Below are 19732 nucleotides of genomic sequence, written 5' to 3' on the forward strand. Positions count from 1 at the left end.
TGGACAGGAGGCTCTTTCTGCCCTGTGGAGGATCTTGCAGACTGAGAAGTTAGGTGGCCCAGGACTTGTGTCCAGTGCAACCTGAATTTCTCTCTTTTTCTTTCTCGTGGCCCCCACAGTCCATGTCCTCATTCTGCCTGCCTGTCACCCTCCCGGTAGCCCTAATAGTAATCAGAGTTTTTAGAGCATTCGTCTTTGCCTAAAAGAATGAGATGGTACCAAAGTTCTGACCCCCAGCATTCATAAAGTGGGCTTTGCAGCCATTCCAGCACAGCCTCCGGTCCCAGCTCCTCAGGTTCTATGCTATGTGACGTGAAAACAGACTAATTGCTGAGAATCTCAGTCTCCTTAACTGGAACATGGGCTCACACTGTCCGCCTCACGGGGTTGTTACAAGGATTGGATGGAATCACAAAATCATGAGGGTGATTTGCAGAGCAGAGCTTAATCATTGCTACTTGTTGCTACATTTGTTGTTGATACTGTGATTGAAGAAGTTAACAAAGAATTTTTTCGGTCGTTAGAGGTTGTTGTGGAAAGATCCCCACACTTGCTGTAAAGGCCGAGGTTCATATCTACAGCTCATGTGACTTGGACGAATTTCCCCGTCCCACTGAAGTACAAAATGGTGATGGGTTTACCAACTCGGTTGAGTTTCATTTGGAAGAGATTAAGGCATGTATGCAAGTGCCAGACACACAGGCGGATCCTAATCCTTTTTTTTTTTTTTTTTTCTTAACAAATTAGAAAATGGAATGTTTTCAATTTTGCAGGTATTTTATTTTTTCAGGCAAAGGTGCACGGGATACAGTTTGGAGTACAGGACACAGCAAAGAGTACCTGCGACCCGGGAACAAAGGGCACAGAGCGGCAAGACAAGGGATCTGAGTTGCAGGGAATTCTCTGGCAGAGTTTTTAAAACTCTCAGGGTCGAGTTTCAGGGAAGTCGTCCAAGGGCTTGAACTTAACTTGCTTCCCTGCTTTCAGGGTCCAGGTGTGGAAACAATCACAAAGAGATCACTTAAAACTATAGTAATGGGAAACATGGTGAACCTGAAATATTTAATTAGGCTCTATTCCTTAGAAAAACATGAACTGGGAGGCGTGTGTGAACAGTGCCAGGAGGTATGGTGCCCTTGTCCCCGTGGGTTTGACTCTTTCTGACCAGTGCTTTGGTAATGTGGTCTAGAAACGGGCGGTTTGCCAGAGAGAGGCAGCCTGACATTGGGGAAGGGGCCATCTCTGAAGGGGGGCACCTTGAGTTCTGAATCAGCCAATCTTAGACAAAGTAGGCAGGGTCCTTGGCAAATAGGCATTTAGTAGATGGAGGAGAGTCAGGCAGTATAGCACCCCGAGAATGGTTAGAGACTTTGGAGCCACAGGGAAGGGGTTTGCTGTCAACTCTATTACTTACTAGTGACATGATCTACTGCAGCACGTTACTTGACCTGTCTAGGACTCAGTTTTCTCATCAGTAAAATGGGGATGATACTAGGAATTAACCTTGAAGGACTGATGTCAGGATTAAACGTGGTATGGTAATGTAAGCAAGCTGTTGAACAGAGCACTGGGGACACAGTAGACGTAGCACCTTTTATTATTCCCTAATGATAGGCTTTAAAGGTATCCACTGAGTCACAAAGACTCAGGTTCTTGCTGTGTGCCAGGCTCTGGGTTGGTACTGGGGGTAGCTGTGATCTGGGCAACATTGGAGTTAATAATTTAATAGTAAAGCTCCACCCTTCTTAAGAAGAAGTAGGAGCTCTCCTGAAGGGTAGATTCTTGCCTCTTTAGTGAGGACATGGGTCCAAAAACCAGAACTGAGGTAGGTACGCCCTAGGTGTTTCCAGAGTGGAAATCTGCCTCTGGATTTTGCTGGAAGTAAGTTGGACTTGTGGGTGGTGGGTGATAAGATGTTGCACTCCCTGCAGGGGAAGACGGAGACAAAAGTGAGGAACCCAGGCTTGAGGAGCTGGGCTAGCAGGAATGGCGAGAAGCTGGGAGATGGCTGGCCAGTAAGGGTGAGCCGGAATGGTTGTATAGACTCTTGATTTCCTATTTATTTCCTTGTTTCTCTCTGAAATGTTTCGAATAGCCTTGGGGAATTCTAGCCAAGGGCAGAGGGCTCTTCGCAAGCCAGGATCAGTGTTAGGAGCACCCCTGGGCCTTTACGCTGGGGACAGTGAGAAGCTAAAAGGGAATTCTGAGTAAAGAGGTTGTGGTGTGGTCAGTAGCAGGGAGATGGAGGAACTGGCTTGGTCAGTCTTCCTCCTATGTGCATAGGAAGAAACTTGAGGTAGCTCTGAGCCAATGCAGGGCCCTGTCTTGTCCTCCGCTCATAGCAGGGTGCCTGTGCCTGGTGCATTCTGCATTTCTTTGAATATCAGTCATGGATTACAAGATGCATTATTGTTTCATGCATCACCAAGAAAGAAAATGCTACCACTTGATTGTAAGATGCCACTGATTATAGGATTCACTGATTTTAGAGAAGCAAAATGAAAAAAATGAGTGTCTAGAATTAATAAAATGTGGTTGTAGGCATTCAGTAAATGTTAATTGGATGAATGAAGCATACAGAGATTAGAATCAAGACAAAACACTCGTGCGTATAGGTACGAAATTAGGAATTCAAACTATTAAAGCATGAGGTTCATCCATGATTTCTATCGATTTCACTGATCTAGCTGCTCATTCAGGAAACATTTATTGAAAACTGATTATATACTAGGAACTAGGGATACAGAAATCAATAAGTTCCTTTTTTTTAGGTTCAGGCCAGTAAGGGAGACAGACCTGGAACCGAAAACAAATCCTATTTCACAATGGTTAGGTTGTAAAAGAAAGCAGGGACATGGTACTCTGGTGGCAGCGAGGGACAGGGAAAGGCAAGGATGTCTTTCCTGAAGGGGAGATGGTTGAGCTGGAAGCTTGCAGTGTGAGTCTGTGGCCACCAGGCTCACAAGAGAGGAGGGTGTGAGGAAGGGAAGGGCAAGTAGGAAGCCCTCGGTGGGGCAGCCCCGAGGCAAGGTGTGCCCTTGAGAACCTGTGAGGAGTCTCAGACTATCTGGGGTTGGTGTAAGACGTGGTGGGATTGTGTTAGACATGCCTGACAGCAAACGGGGAAGCTCGTGGTGGGCCTGGGATGCCATGCAGGACACCATGCTGTATTTCAACCATCCTGGGTCCTGAGAAAGGGCCCCGCAGAGGGGTGGCTGCAGGGAGAGGTGTGGAGGGGGCGCTGGGCTGATCTTTGCTTCAAATGGAGCAGCTGCACTTTGACTTGTTTCACTTAAATTTTGTGTGAGTCATGGCTTGAAGAACACTGAGGAATGCGTAGCTTGATGTCTGGTGCTGTAGATCCTGTGTAGCTCCCAAAGCATGTAAGCGAGGAAGTCAGGCTGAGAAAGCGTGGAGGCTGGAGCCTGGGAGCTGTTCTCCGAAGCCCTGCTGAAGGTAGCACGTGTGCTGGCTGTGGCTCCCCAGCACCGCCTCCCCGTTTTCCCTTCCACCTGCCAGGGAGCCTGCTAACCCAAGGGGGCAAACACCATTGGGAGATCACTGTGATTAAGTCAGAAGTGGTCACTTTTCATGAAGCTGTTTTTGAATGGGATAAATATCCAGGAAGCAGTAACTGAACATCTGCGGGCTGGCTGCGTTTTAGCATCCCCAAGTGTGGCTTTGCCAGGGAAGCATTACCTTTTTGAAATGGATGGGCTCAGGCCACTTTCTCGGTTGAAATGAGATTCCCGGGTGCAAAGACTGCCCCGGGCTCACCTGGGGAGTTGTAGCCTGTTCACCAGCGCTGTTGTCTTGGGGGCTTGTTCTTGCTCTTGGAAAGGCTGATCTGGGAAATGAAAGTCGCTGGGAGATTTCTGTGTCATGTGGGCTAATCTGACCAGAGGGACCTAGAGTGGTGATGACGGCCAAGGAATTCCTGAGTGTTCTCTGGTCGGATTTCCTTGTAACTCACAAGGGGTCTGCAAAGAAAACAGACGGTCTCACAAATTCCTGATCCTGTGCCCCGAGAGGCTCCTTCCCAGTTCTCAGTCTCTTCATGACTCGGCTGCAGTGTATTTGCCTCTTCTCCAAAGTGACCCTGCAGGCTGTTAAGAGGGAACGAGGGGAAGGGCATGCATGGGACTTGGCGGTACCAGATGGGAAGTTGTGGGTCTGGGCTGCCTGTGAATGATGCTGCTGCCTCTCTTCATGTCTCAGAGACCTGTTTCCCCATCAGTACAACGTGTGTCATTTACTCTTCCTAAGTGTGTGGACCTGCCTTTAAGAGAAAAGTGACGTATCTCTTGGAGTCTCCTCTGATGATCTATAAATTCGGATGACTTAAATAGACTCCTTCTGGGGTTGCAGTGAGGAATACGGGAGGGGTGCATGGACTTTTCCCAGTGCTTGGCATGTCACAGGTGCTCAGTAGATAATTTTTTGAATGAATGGTTGACAGGGTAGATGAGGTTCCTTTTTTGTACTGTGGCCACTGTCCTCACTTTGATTCAAATTTAATGAGAATAAATACATATCTATTAGCTCTAGATTCTCTGGATTCCATACCCCCTATTTACATGTAAAGCACTTCTTACTCACTGGGTATCATGCCTCTGCTTAAAGAATTGTGAGATTGTAGCTGCTTCACATCTGACTTCCTTCCAAGAATGGAAACTCCATGTCTAAGGCCTTGCCTATCTCGTTGACTCACCACCCAGCTCAATGTGTCCATTAGCATTCTGTGACCACTCTGCATTTTTGTTGGGTGAACGAGGAAGCAAATGACCACCAGTCAGCTCCACTCCTTTTATTTCCACTTTCAAGATGTTTTATGCCCAATTTTGTAGACCTACTTGGTCTTAGTGTGGTTTTTGTCCTTGATCTCTGCAGGTGGAGGGACCGCAATGCCCGGGGGAGGTCAGGAACCAGGGAGCTACTACGTGGGTGTGGACGTTGGAACGGGCAGTGTGCGTGCGGCTCTGGTGGACCAGAGGGGAGTCCTTTTGGCTTTCGCAGACCAGCCAATTAACCAATGGGAGCCTCAGTTCAACCACCATGAGCAGTCCTCGGAGGACATCTGGGCCGCATGTGGTGTTGTCACAAAGGTATGGCCACAGCTGTGGCGTTCTACCCTTGCAGATGCTCCCCTGCCCTCACCTGCTGAGCATGTCTCTTGTACACCTGGTGTCAGGGACAGTGTTGGGGTGCTTTTGATACAGGCGTTACCTTACGGGAGCTCATAGGCTAGTGACAGAGATCAATAGACAGCTAGACTATGACTCAAGTAGGTGCTGGGGGCTAAGTGGCTATGGCTGGAGCTGAGGAAAGGGGATCTCGGGCACAGGTAGATGGGACAGATGTGGAGCCTGCGACCAGATGTGGTCGCATGTGACCGAATGTGGAGGAAGTCACGATAATCATAGCTGACACCTGCTGTGCCTTCAGGTGTGCCCAGTGCTGTGTAAACCGTGGTAGCATGCATCGTGTATGTGCATCCTCACAATGACCTTATGAAGGTAGTACTATTACGACCCCTGTATTATTGAGAAGGAAATAGGCACAGAAAGGTTAGGTGACTTACCCAATGGTGAATGGTTGACAGGGTAGATGAGGGGACTGGGTTCATGGTGGGACTGGAACCGTAAGCAGGCTGACTCCAGAGCTGCACCCTTAGTCACTGGACTGTCCTGCCTTCCAAGTGGACAGGTTGGGGAACCTCATTTTGTTCAGTGGCAACAACATGTGCAAAGGCGCAGTGGCATGCACATGTGTGTTTTGAGGAAGCAAAACTTTGAGTTGTGCCAGGCAGATGTTGATGTTGAGTGGCCTTGGATTGCAGTCAGCCTGCTGATGATCGGGAGCTACAGAGATATTTTTGTCTGTTTTTTTTTTTTGTTTTGTTTTGTTTTGTTTTGTTTTTTTAGAGGGAAAAATAAAGTCCTGGTTTCTCTCTTCTCTCTGTTCCTAGTTTTGTTCCTTAAATATTCATGAAGCGTTTGGTAATTTGCAGATGGACAATTCACCATTCTGTCCGTATTGATCAGTCTGTTTAAACTTTAATGAGCTCTGGGCTGCTGTTAGTGCCCCCAGAGAAGACGGCAGAGAGAGGAGGTGGGGGTGGGCAGCGCTGGAGCATTCTGTAGGAATAAAAGTGGGGGCATGTCTCTTCTGCCTGTTTAATTTTCCTCTTCCCTCCTCACTCTTGGCCCCCGCCTTAGTGAGAATCTTCTACTCTTTGCCCTTGGGTCTCCTTTGTTCTTCTAACATATAGCCTTTCTTGCCATTAAGGAAATTGTCAAGAAGAAAATATAATCCCCTGATGAAAAGCTACTTTAAAAAAAGGTCTGGTCTAAGTACAGCTTGGTTTAATGGTAGATTTTTAATCATCTCCCGGTGCTGGCCAGCTCATCAGCTGTTTGAGCACTGTGAGCCCCCATGAGTGCCCTGGGCATTGGTCCTTAGTGAGGCTATTGCACTGAGGCTATTGGGATAAAGCTCTTGGGTCTCAGGCTGTCCCCTCACCTGGAGTATGGCTGTGTGACTGTGTGCCAGAAGCCATGGGATAAGCATGACACATTTACTCGCAGCTCATGGCTGGTATGAGGTTTAGAGAGGGAAGCATTTGTATATTCAGGAGTTAGCACACCATAGGGCACAGATTCTGGAGCCAGACGTCTGGATTGACATCCTATTTCCGACATTCATTAGCTTGTCTTCTTGCACAGGTTACTTCATGTTTCTTGCCTGAGTTTCCTTATCTGTAAGATGGGAAAGATGATTGTACCTTATCTGCAGCGGGTTGTTGTGAAGGATCAAATGAGTTAATGCATATACAGTGCCTCGACAGTGCCTGGAAATGAGGAAGCACTGTGTTTTCCTGTGGTGGTGGTGATGGTAACAGTAATGGAAATGGGTAGATGGTGCAGGACAATGAAGTAAGATAAAACACTGAAACATCAGAGTCAATTAGGGAGGTACCTTTTGGGACTGTCTGCTCACTCCCTGTCTTTAGGGTTCTTTGTATGTAAGATTTTGACAAGCGCTGTATAGGGCAAAAGGTGATGTAAAATACATCCTGTCTTGTGTCTTCTTTTTCAAGGACTTCAGGGAGTTAAGAGCTTGAGAGCAGTTGTTCTCAAGCTGGGTCGTTCACACTGCCTGAGATGGTTTGCCTCTTAGTCAAGTTAATAAGGACAATAACAACAACAACAATAAGATGATGATGATGTTGATGCAACTACCATTTCTCGGGCACTAATTATGTTCCAGGTACCATGTTGAAGACTTCACATCCATTTATGCGCATGACAGCCTCTTGAGGTAGTTTTTATTCTGTTTCAGAGCTGGAAGGAATGAGCTTTGAAGGGTTAGGTAGCCAGCCCAAGGTCACATGGTTAATATGAGCAAGGGGTGGACTGCAGCTGCCCCCTCATGCTCTGCTCTTTGCCCCTGTCCCCAGCCTCATTCCACTCCCCATGCTCCCTGCTTGGAAATCATATTAAACTACCTGAAGTGTTTTGAATTTGCCACTATGTGGGGAACCTTGACCTTACCCTGATTGTTATCTTAACCATACTGAATTATAAGTGGCTTTACCTGGCTGTCTGCTTATGTGAAAAATGTGTGTCCCTCGCAGGGGTCATGTCTTGTTGATCTAAATTTCCCTAGAGTTCCTTGCCTGTGATATGCCCAATTCATATTTGTGGAGTACATGAATGAATTAAACACCTCTGTTCTTTTCTTTTCTTTTTTTTTTTTTTAATGTTTATTTTTGAGAGAGGGTGCGAGTGGGGGAGGGGCAGAGAGAGAGGGAGACAGAGATCCACAGTGGGCTCTGTGCTGTCAGCGCAAAGCCTGACGTGGGGCTCAAACCCACAAACCTTGAGATCATGACCTGAGCCAAAGTCGGACACTCATCTGACTGAGCCACCCAGGTGCCCCTCTGTTATTTTTACTATCTGACATGTTCTTCTCTTCTTTACCTGCCCAACTCCACAGGTATTTATAAGGTAATCTTAAGCATTATTTCCTCCTGGGAGCCTTCCTGGATGACCTCTGACAGCCCCTGCTCTCCCTTGCCAACCTCAGAGGAAAGAGAGGGTGAGAAACCCCTCTGTGCTGCCCTAGAACCCACTGTCTTCACCTGTCCTTGCCACATAGCATTTTATCTGGTCCTTAACAGGTTTCATTGTACTTGATGATGTGTTTGGTCGCTTTAATACCATCACCCCCGTATTTCCAGCATCTAATACGTTGCCTGGCACAACTTTGTTGCTCAATCAATGGATGTTGGATTAATGTTACTTAGAGCTACGAAGAAGTAAACTCTGGCATCCTTTATCTTGCTTAAATGTTGCAGTGACTGTGTGAGGTAGACTGCCATTCTTTGTTTTTGACACATGAGGATATTGAGGCTCTGAAACTAACAGGTATTAGAGACAGGATGAGACCCCTAAGGAGGGGACTCCAAACCCTAGTCTCGGTTCTCCTACTCCCGCTGCTCCTAAAACTGGTGGGTCTTTACTGGGTCGGTACTCACATATCTAAAAAGTGCTATGGAAACACACAAGTCCTAGAGGTATAGACTGTCCCTGATTTTAAGGGCTTAGATCTCTTTTTGGAGCCACAATCTTAATCCTCCCAAGGAGGTGAGAACATATCAAGCTTGTGTATGATTAGTACCAGCTTCCATTAGGAAGAAGGAAAAAGAAGCTGCAGGCATCAGTCAGCCAACAGGCATTTGTTGAGTGTTATTTGGTATGGACACTTTGAGCACCTGCTATGCGCTATGATTTTTGCTGAACTGGAGTGTGTCTAGAAGAGGGCTATAACGAATTCTCTGCCCCTAAGGATGAAATGGTTCAGTTGCATGGAAAAACCCAGCACCTAGGAAGCCAACAAAGTATTGTTTTGTTCTAAGTTGCACTAGTTATATGAGTAATGGTTGGAGGGAGAAGGAGCAGAAGAGGGAGTAGCCCATGTGGGATTGAGCAATAATGTTAACCTTTTACATTTGTAGAACCTGCGAGGTTTACAAAGCTCGTTCATAGCCATTTGATTGTCATACAAGGTAGGTGGGGCAGGGGTGGTTGTTCCCATTTTACAGTTGAAAAGAAAAACTGAGACCCAGAGAATTGACCTTCCCTAAGTCACCCAGGAAGTTGGTGATGAGCCTGAACTCAGGTCAGATCTCTGCCTTCTTTCCATCTCCAGCACCACATACCTTTGTTGCTTGTCTGGATTAGTGTGAGAACCTAACTGATCTCATGTATGGGCTTCCCCTTCCCAATCCTGTCTCCTTCTTGGAGCTGGGATGATTTTTATTTCAAAGTTTGTTTATTTTTTGAGAGAGAGTGAGAGAGCGGGGGCGGGGGAGGAGCAGTGCAGAGAGAGGGAGAGAAAGAATCCCAAGCAGGCTCCGCACTGTCACCACAGAGCCCGATGCGGGGCTCGAACTCACGCACCGTGAGATCATGACCTGAGCTGAAATCAGTATTTGGATGCTTAACTGATTGAGCCACCCAGGTGCCCCAGGAATGATTTTTGTTTTTTAATGTAATCTGATCACGGCATTCTTTTGCTCACCACATTTCAATAGCATCAGACTACTATTTGGATAGAACTCCAGGTTCTTAACAGGGTCTTCAGGTCCTGCATGATTTGGGCTCCACCTACTTTCCTGGTCCATCTCATGATGCTTCTCTCAGCTCCCTGCATTCCAGCCACACTCTCCTGTCCTGCCCTCAAGCATGCAGTGCTCCCTCTGGCCTCAGGACTTGTACACGCATGCTTCGTTCGTTTTTGCCTTCTGCCAACATCTCTAACCCCTCTTCATCCTTGGATTCATGCTATTCAATAATACAGTAGTCTCTAGGCACATGTGGCTATTTAAGTTTGTTAAAATAAAGAACAGTTTGAAATGCAGTTCCTTGGAAGCACTCGCCACATTTCTGATGCTCTGGAGCCATGCATGGCTCATGGCTACTGGATTGGGCAGCACAGTGACAGAACATTTCTATCACTGCAGGAAGTTCCGTTAGGATACTGCTGCACTGAATCTTAGTTCAAAAGTCAGTCCTTCCAGGAACAAGCCTTTTCTCTCAATATTCCCTCCAAACTAAGCTCTATATTACTTACTGAATGTTGTCACAATACCTTGTACTTTGCCTTCAGAGAACTTCATGTGGTTGGGGAATCATCCCCTTATGATCAATAGTCATCAAATAATAAAATCATTATATAATCAAGTAACATAAATGAGGTAAATAATCCTACATTTTTTGAATTCATATCTGTCTTAACTCCTAGATTTGATGTTTCAGGGGGGTGGGAACTGCGGTTTGCTCACCCAGGTCCCAACATCCAGTAGACTCAGGAAGTGTAAGAATGAATGAGTATAGAAATTGGGACCTCCCTACTCTCAGTGAATTGAGGAAGGATGAGATTGAGGAAGGGTGAGGGGATGGCAGCTGAGGGACTCTGGAGAACTTTGAGAGGATCTTCAGAGCCTGAAGGAATGGCATGGGCAGATGGTTTCCAATAGGAGGAAGAGGGGAGACTGCAATCCATGAGGAGGCATAGCCGTAGTAGCTGGTTCTGAGGCCAGTAGGGAGTCTTCTGGAATCATCCTGAGTGTCACATTGACCAGCTGATTGAGGATGGCTTGGAGGGAACAAAACTAAATTCAAGGATGCCTGTTAGGAGGTGGTTTCTTCTAATGAAATGCTAGAGGCTGGGATTCCTTTGAACTATAAGCTCTGGGAGGCTGGGGCTATGTCTGTGTTGTTCAGCATGTATACTCCATGCTGGCACATACAGGTGTTTGATAATTTCCCTTTAATAATGAATGGCTGAGTGAGAATGTTGGCAGAGGGATAAATGGGAGTGACAAGACTGACTTTGGAAGGAAGATCTGACAGGACTTAGTGGGGAGGAAGGAGAGGGAGGCACTTTCAGAGTTTCCCTTCTTAGAAGCAAGTTGGTGTCCCTGACATAAATGGAAGTGTTTGGTCTCCATTTCCCTACTTGGTCTTCAAGGGACAACACCACACCTAAGCCAAGATGCTGTGTAGGTCATGGTCCGGGGTTGGATTTATGCATTTTACTAGTCACTAGGGTCGATTTTGTGAAATAGAGTATTTCCAGGGGTCTTGCAGGTAACCTGCTCCCCACACAGGCTGTATCAGCCTGGTCGCTGTTCCCATCTCAGGGCCTTTGCACTGGCTCTTCTGCCTGCCTGCAGCGCTTTGCCACCAGATTTCCACAAGGTCAGCTCCTCATGTCCCTCAAGTGTCTGCTCAGACCTCATCTTCTCAGTAACTACCTTCCTCTTTTCTGTCACTCCTGATCTCCTTATCGTTTTCTGGTACACTATATGTACACTCTATGCTTTACTTGTATCAGCTGTTGTCTGTTCCTAATAAAATGTAATCTCCAAAAGAGCAAGGTTTTGTTTTTTTTTTTTTTTTTTTTTTTTTTTTATATCTTATTCTTCATTGTTTTCCAAATACCCAGAAGAGTGCTCAGCCTGACCCTGGAAGAGGCTTGATTATATTTGCTGACTGATTGAACGTGTGAGTAATTGAATTGTGTAGGCAACAGGGAGTGATGAGCCTCAGGGAACCAGGGATTTCATAACCCCACACACCCTCAAGGCTGACAGAGGCACTCAAATCAAGATTGAAAAGAGTACGATACCAGCCACAAGACTCAATTGCAAGCTGCACTCCGTCTGCGAGGCCCTCGGCTTTGACCCTGGCTCCAAATAGAGCTACAGAAAAAGCCAGGTATGCCTCTGCTCCTCCAGTTCTCAGTTTGTAGGGTTTCAAAGGAACACTTGTCTCCCCACCCAGTATGGCAGAGCCTGCTGATTTAAAACACATGCAGGATTGAACTGGTTCCCACCAGCAGAACAAAGCAATGCACAATCCCTTCATCCCTTCCCCAAATATTTGTTTGCTGCCCCATAGCTACGAGTTGACAGTTGTGAGACATGGACCAGGTTACCAAATGAAGTTGCAGAAATCTGCTTCTCTGGAAATTCTTTAGAAGAGCAATGTGCTTTCTCTCTAGCTGGGGAAATTCCCTTGATGCCAAGTCTTTGGGTGAGTTTACTGGACTGCTTTCTTCCTCCATTAATAAGAGCATTAAAAGGAATCCTCAGGTCAGCAGGTCAAGTCCCAGGGACCTTCTGGGTAGTGTAGCTCTGATAGCCATCTTTCTGGGATGGTTTAGATGGGGGTGGGGTGGGGTGGGAATAGGGTGGTCCTGCTCCTGGATCAGCATGATCATAAGGCATTTTTGTGTAAGGCTGGATGTGGCTACCTAACCAAATCAGGTTTATTTTGTTTTATTTTATTTTTATTTTTTTAACGTGAAATTTATTGTCAAATGGGTTTCCATACAACACCCAGTGCTCATCCCAGCAGGTGCCCTCCTCAGTGCCCATCACCCACCTAAATCAGGTTTAAATGCATATCACAATTATCCTTCTAGTTCCTTGTGATAGATTTCTATTGTAGAGAGAAGAGGTTGAGCCTTTGTGACTGAAAGTCCATGAGTAGGATATGGTACTCCGTAGGACTTGAGAGGGGTTCATAACATAGATTGAAGAGAATACTTTCTTTGGTTCTACTGGAAGGTTACTCCCACCATAATAATTTTAGGAAGATTTGAGTTTATTCAGTCTTTTCAATCACCCTTCCCTTGGCTTACCATTTTTATATGTGCTTAAGTGACACAGAGTGTGCTATGCTTCATACGTAACAAAGATTCCATGAATATAGTTAATAAGGCATTGAGCGGGTTTTCCATCCTACAAAGGTTTACTGGTTCCGAAGCACTTTTAACCCAGTTAACTCCTTTGGTCTTCACCTGGGAGATGACTCTCACTCTCAGGAAACTGAAGGTCAGAAAGGTGTTGCAATTAGTGTAGGCTTTCCTGATCCGAAGATGGTGGAGTTGAAACTCAAAGCTGGCTCTTTTGATACCATATCTCATATTCGTTTCTATTCCAAATCTGCCCTATGGTATTGAATTTTATTGTCTTCTGCATATTCTCACCCATTTCCCCTTTTGACTAACTGCAGTCCTGTGTGAAGTGGGCCTGTACTCTCTGGGCACAGAGGCCAGTAGGGCCTCATGGCAGGTAGAAGTTAGGGCTGAGTTATCGATTTGTTTATTGAATCCACATGAGTTCAGAGAAGATTTGAGGCAGCTGATTACTCTAATAATGGCTGCAAATTATTGTACACCATAATGCCAGATGTTAGGCTAGATGTTAAGCCAGTCATACCTTATTTTGCTGAATTCTCATAACACAATTAAGAGATGGAGGTAGGAGAGCCCAGTGGCTCAGTAGGTTAAGCTTCCGACCTCGGCTCAGGTCATGATCTCACAGTCCCTGAGTTCAAGCCCTGTGTCAGTGGGCTCTGTGCTGACAGCTCAGAGCCTGGAGCCTGCTTCAGATTCTGTGTCTGTCTCTCTCTGCCCCTCCCCTGCTCACGCTCTCTCCCTCTCAAAAATAAATAAACATTAAAAAAAAAAAAAAAGATGACTTTCTTAGTGCAATGAAGGAGGCTGGTTTTTTGGCTTCCTAAAGTCCTATCAACTAGTAAGTGGATGAGCCAGGTTTCAGACTCAGGCGGTCTGCACCCAACATCATTTATCTTAATCATTGCCTGAAGATTTCCAAGCCAAGTTGGAAATGGCATTCCAGGAAGAAGAAGCCACGTGCCTATACATGCTGTGGCGACTTGACCCCGCAAGTCAGGAGAGGGATTGGAATGGCTGGAATTGTGTGACTCACACTCAGTCACATGGCCAGAGTGGCAGAACTAGGGTCTGAAACCAGGACTTTGTGACTCGCCACGCGGCCATGCTGGACAGGGTTTGGTCCTCTCTTGTAAGTGTAGATCAATCAGTGTCCTGAAGGCATGCAGGGCATTCAGCTCCTGCTGTGTGGCAAAGGTATTGCCACCAGTCACAGATGGGTCACTCACTAGCAAATGTTCTCCCCCAGGATACTAAATTATAAGTCTGGGGTTCTAAAACAGGGGAAGGGAAGAATTGTGTATTTTAAATGGGGATGGACACTTTTGAGTTGACTTTTGTGGGATTTACAAGGCTATCATCGTGTTTTAAGATAATGGGAAACCATGATTATGGTCAGTCATGCCTTTTCAAAAAAGGAAACTGTATGGGGCACCTGGGTAGCTCAGTCAGTTAAGCGTCCGACTTCGGCTCAGGTCACAATCTCGTGGCCCGTGAGTTCGAGCCCCGTGTCGGGCTCTGGGCTGATGGCTCGGAGCCTGGAGCCTGCTTCGGATTCTGTGTCTCCCTCTCTCTCTGCCCCTCCCCCGTTCATGCTCTGTCTCTCTCTGTCTCAAAAATAAATAAACGTCAAAAAAGGAAACTGTAGAAACAAAAATAAGAAATAGGAATAATAAATCTATTAGTTTATAACTTTAAAAATTATATAACAAAGTAAAAAATCTGTCTCCTCCAACTGTAGTTTCTGCTCTCAAAGGCAATCACTGCTAACAGTTTGTTGCATACAAATTGGTCCCTGGCTTACGATTTTTTCACACTATGGTGGTACCAAAGTGGTAGGCATTCCATGGAAACCGTACTTTGAATTTTGAGTTTCGATTTTTCCTGGGCTAGCCATACATGGTATGATTCTCTCTCATGACGCTGGGCAGTGGGCCCTGCAGTTATGAGGGTAAAGAACTAATACACTTCATACCATTCTGTACCCATACAGCTGTTCTGTTTTTCATTTCCAGTACAGCATTCAATAAACTACATGAGATATTTAACACTTTAGTGTAAAATAGGCTTTGTGGTTGGTGATTGTGCCCAACTGTAGGCTAATATAAGTGTTCTGAGTACATTTAAGGTAGGCTAAGCAAAGCTATGTTGTTTGATCAGTCAAGCGTATTAAATGTATTTTTGACTTAGACTATTTTCAACTGAGGGTGAGTTTTTCTGATGTAACCACATCCTAAGTGGAGGAAGATCTATATACATTTGACCTTATTTAGCACATATCATGGATATCTTTCCATTTCATCTTTAGCTCAACCTTTTAAAAATATTTAATGGCTTGAAGTATAATTTACATACCATGATGTCCATCCATTTAAAATATATAATTCAGTGATAATTGAATTTGCACATTCATACAGTTATCACTTTAATCCCATTTTTGGACACTTCTGCTACTTCAAAGAAGTTCCTCTGGGGCTGTTTGTAGTCGGTCCCTAGTTCCGTTCATAGATAGCTGTTTATCTGCGTTCTGTCTTAATAGCTATTCTTCTTTAGAAATTTCATATAAATGGAATCCTACAATGTGGATTTTTTTTTGGTGTGACTTCTTTCATTTAGCATAATGTTTTTAAGGTTCATCTTGCATTTTATGGATATGCCACACTGTTTAATCATCTGATTAAATTCGTTTCCAGTTTGGGGATATTATGAATGATGCTACTATGAATATTTACATATAAGTGTTTATATTGACATACACTTTTTAATTTTTTTACTTTTTTATATTAAATATAATTTATTTTCAAGTTGGTTTTCATTCAACGCCCAGTGCTCATCCCAACAGGTGCCCTCCTCAATACCTAAGAAATAAAATTGCTAGGTTGTGTGGTAAGTTAATGTTTAAAAAACTGCCAAACTTCTTTCCTAAAGTGGCTTTATTTTACATTTCCACCAGTGATGTATGAGACTTCCTCTTTCTCCAGGATTTTCTAACATTTGGTATCATCCGTCTTCTCCGATTGTGATTTTAGTTCTCATTTTCCTAATGACTGATGATGTTGGGCATTTTCCATGTACTTTTTGGGCATTTGTTTGTCTTCTTTGGTGATGTGTATATTTAAATCTTTAGCCCATTTTGTCATTGGGTTGTTTGTTCTCATTATTTGAGTTATAAGAGTTTTTTATTCTATATATAGGTCTATTATCAGATATATGAATTGCAAGTATTTAATCTGTAGCTTATCTTTTCATTTTCTTATGGTTTTATTTGAAGAACAAAATTTAAAAATTTTGATGAAGTCACATTTATCCATTTTTTTTCTTTAAGAGTCTTGCATTTTCAATTTTTTTTTTTTTTATTTATACATTTTTGAGAGAGACAGAGACAGAATGCGAGTGGGTTAGGGGCAGAGAGAGAGGGAGATACAGAATCCGAAGCAGGCTTCAGGCTCCAAGCTTTCAGTACAGAGCCTCACGTGGGGTTCGAACTCATGAGCCGCGAGATTGTGACCTGAGCCGAAGTTGGACACTCAACCGACTGAGCCAACCAGGCACCCCTAGGAGTCTTGCTTTTAAAAATTCTTTGTCTAAGTCATGTCACAAAGATTTTCCTCTACAAGTTTTATAGTTTTCATTCTTATATTTGGGAACATGACACATTTTGAATTAATTTTTTTGTGCATATGAGGTGCAAGTCTAGAAGTTTGTTTTTTTTTCTTGTATGTGGACATTTAGTTGTTCTTGCCCCATTGTCAAACAGACTGTCCTTTCCCCATTGAATTAATTGTCTTGGTACCTTTATAAAACTAATTGACCATAAATGTTTGGGCTTATTTCTTCTATTTCTCTTCTCTTCCATTGTATCTATAAATTTAACCCATGCTAGTGCCACACTGATTTAGTAATGATAGTTTATAATAAGTTGAAGTCAGGAAGCTTAAGTTCTGTCCAATTTTGTTCTCTTAAAGTTTTTTGAAGTTTTTTTTAACGTTTATTGATTTTTGAGAGAGACAGACATCATGGGCAGGCGAAGGGCAGAGAGAGAGAGAGAGAGAGAGGAGACACAGAATCCGAAGCAGGCTCTAGGCTCTGAGCTGTCAGTACAGAATGTGGCACGGGGCTCGAACCCACAAACTGTGAGATCATGACCTGAGCCAAAATTGGAGGCTTAATCAACTGAGCTACCCAGGCGCCGCTTGTTCTTTTAAAAAATGCTTAGGCTCTTCTATATTTCTTATATTTCTACATAAATGTTAAGAGCAGCTTGTCAATTTGTAAACAACAACAACAAAAAAACACCCCCAAAACAAAAAACTCCTGAAATTTTTATTGAGGTTCTATAGAATCTGTAGATTAATTTTGAGGATATTGCCATTTTCACAATGTTGAATTTTTCATTTCATGAATATGGCATATTTCTCTAATTTGTAGTTTTTTTGATAGAAATGTTTAGTAGTTATCAGGGAATAGATTTTGAATTTCTTTTGATAAATTCATTCCTGAGTGTTTTTTTTTAATGTTATTCAGAATGGAATTATTTCCTTAATTTCAATTTTGATATGTTATTTGCTAGCATACAGAAATACAATTAATTTTAATATGTTAACCTTATATCCTTTGATCTTACTAAACTTGCTTATTATTCTAGTAGCTTTTTTTTTTCTTTTGGTAGATCCCTTAGAATTTTCTGCATATGAGATGATGTTTTCTGCAAAAAAAAGATACTTTAACTTACTTCTTTCCAATCTGTGTGCTTTAAATTTCTTTCTTGCCTTATTGCATTGGCTGGAACCACTAGTTACAGGTTGAATAGAAGTGGTGCAAGGGACATTTTTCTTTGTTCATAATAGGAGGGAATCATTTCATTTTATCATGAAGTAAAATATTAACTATAGGTTTTTGTAGATGCTCTTTATCTGGCTGTAGAAGTTCACTTGCCTCTGGGTTTATGGATTGTTTTGTTTTTCTCTCTCCTCTTCTGTTAAGATGATCATTTGGTATTTGTGCTTTATTCTAGTAATGTATGTACTACATTAATTGGTTTATGGATATTAAATTACCATTTTGTTCCTGGGATAGCTCCAGATGATCATAGTTTATAATGCTTGCTTTGTAGTTAGTATTTTGTTAAGGATTTTTACACTTACTTTCATGGCAGATACTGGTCTGTGGTGTTCTGTTCTTTTGATGTCTTTTTATGGCTTTAGTATGAGAATAATTCTGGCCATGTAGAATTTGTTTAAAAATATTCCCTCCTTCATTATATCCTAAACAAGTTTGTATAAGAATGGTATTGTTTCTTCCTTGAATGTTTAACAGAATTTCCCAGTGGAGCCATTTTAGTTCTAGAGTTTCTTGTTTTGTTTTGTTTTGTATTTGTGGGAATGTTTTAAGTATAATTTTGATTTTTCAAGAACAAATCCTTCTCAAAAATTAAATGCTTTGATTTTTCAGGAATAAATAAATGTTGCTTTATTCAAGTTTCATAGCCCCCAAACGGTTGTTTTTGATGATTTTGTCCAGCTTGATACTTTTATTTTGCAAAGAGGATTTGCCAACCTCTACAAAGTACCACACTCAGAAGTTACTTCTCTACCTCTTTTTAGTGGGTGTAGAATATTCCATTTTGCAAATGTACCATAATTTAATGGGAAATAGTTTCTCTAAATTTTAAATATATTCTTAAGCAGTGCTACAGTTAACTTTCATCCACATATAACTTTACTTATGCTAATAATTCACTAAAGTAAGATCCTAGAAGTGGGTTGGCTGGGTCAAAAGTTATGCTTTTTTTTTTTAATGTTTATTTATTTTTGGGAGAGAGAGAGCAAGTGAGAGAGCAAGCGCGCGAGCAGGGGAGGGGCAGAGAAAGAGGGAGACACAGAATCTGAAGCACGCTCCAGGCTCCGAGCTGTCAGTACAGAGCCCAATGTGGGGCTTGAATCCATGAACTGTGGGATCGTGAGCTGAGCTGAAGTCGGAAGCTTAACCTACTCAGCCACCCAGGCACCCTTCAGGTTTTTAATTTTAATAAATATGGTGAAATTCTCAAATTTATACTAAATTATTACACTGTTAGAATAATGTAATAGAAGGTCTACTTCTCCCTAGTTGCCATTACTGTCTACTGTTAGTCTTATACATAATTGCCAGTGTGAAAAGCAAAGATTAGTGTGTTTTTATTTGCATTAATTTAATTTATTTATTTAAATGGAGTCGGGAATCTTTTTATATGCTCTTTGACTATTTCTTTTTATTTTATGAAGTGACTTGCCATGTCCTTTGCTTTATTTCCAATTAGATTGGTTGTCTTTGTCTTACTAACTTACAGGATCTTCTGTTATTTTAATTATATTGAACTTTTATCTATTTTCTGTCGTAAGTATTTTTTCTGTTTAGTCATATTTGTTTTAGTCATAACTGTTTTCAGTCTTTTAAAGCCTGCCTTGTAATTTATGTTTCTGTTTATTTGTTTTAAAACAGAAAGTTGTACAAGGGATCGATGTAAACCGAATCCGCGGGCTTGGGTTTGATGCTACATGTTCTCTGGTTGTTCTGGATAAGCAGTTTCGTCCTTTACCAGTAAACCATGAAGGTAGGACCATCTCCCTCTCTTTCCTGGTGGTGGGAGACTGGTTGGGCCCCAGGTGGAACATGAAGTCAGGTGTCTCTTATTGCCAAGGATGAGGTTTAGAGGTGGCACACTGAGGCCAGAATCATGTACCGGAGGTTACGAGCTTCGAGAACAGTTGGTAGGAGTGGTGACATAGGGGCCGGTTTAGGGAGAGACTTGGTTCACTAATGCGTAAGAGCCACAGTGGGGAGCTCACTGAAGGAAGGACATGGGATCGTTAGCTCCGAGTGAGCAGCCCTTGAAACAGGCGAGTGGTCTGGGTGTTTTCTGGGAAGGGAGTGTCCATGCCTGCAGTTCCTTTGTGTATGAGGCCCCTGTGGTGCCTTCATT

At 43.3% G+C, this 19732-nt stretch overlaps 1 protein-coding gene across 12 annotated transcripts in view; it reads left to right on the plus strand.

Annotated features, from left to right (window-relative positions):
* FGGY (FGGY carbohydrate kinase domain containing) overlaps positions 1 to 19732 on the plus strand; it is a 420763-nt gene that overhangs the window by 17876 nt on the left and 383155 nt on the right. For 6 of the 12 annotated variants that reach the window (XM_025912763.2, XM_086717131.1, XM_086717132.1 and 3 more), the window contains 2 exons: positions 4891 to 5105; positions 19252 to 19363. The exons of 1 other annotated variant lie outside the window; for it this stretch is intronic. In XM_025912763.2, the coding sequence (XP_025768548.1) occupies positions 4905 to 5105; positions 19252 to 19363 (313 nt within the window). In that variant the 5' untranslated portion in view covers positions 4891 to 4904. Of the gene's footprint in view, positions 1 to 1736; positions 1826 to 4890; positions 5106 to 19251; positions 19364 to 19732 lie in introns of those variants that run through there. 5 more of the 12 variants (XM_086717136.1, XM_086717135.1, XM_086717130.1 and 2 more) reach the window with 4 other exon arrangements.

Source organism: Puma concolor, chromosome C1 (assembly GCF_028749965.1).
Source record: "Puma concolor isolate L17-30 chromosome C1, mPumCon1.1.hap2, whole genome shotgun sequence".
Lineage (NCBI taxonomy): Eukaryota > Metazoa > Chordata > Mammalia > Carnivora > Felidae > Puma > Puma concolor.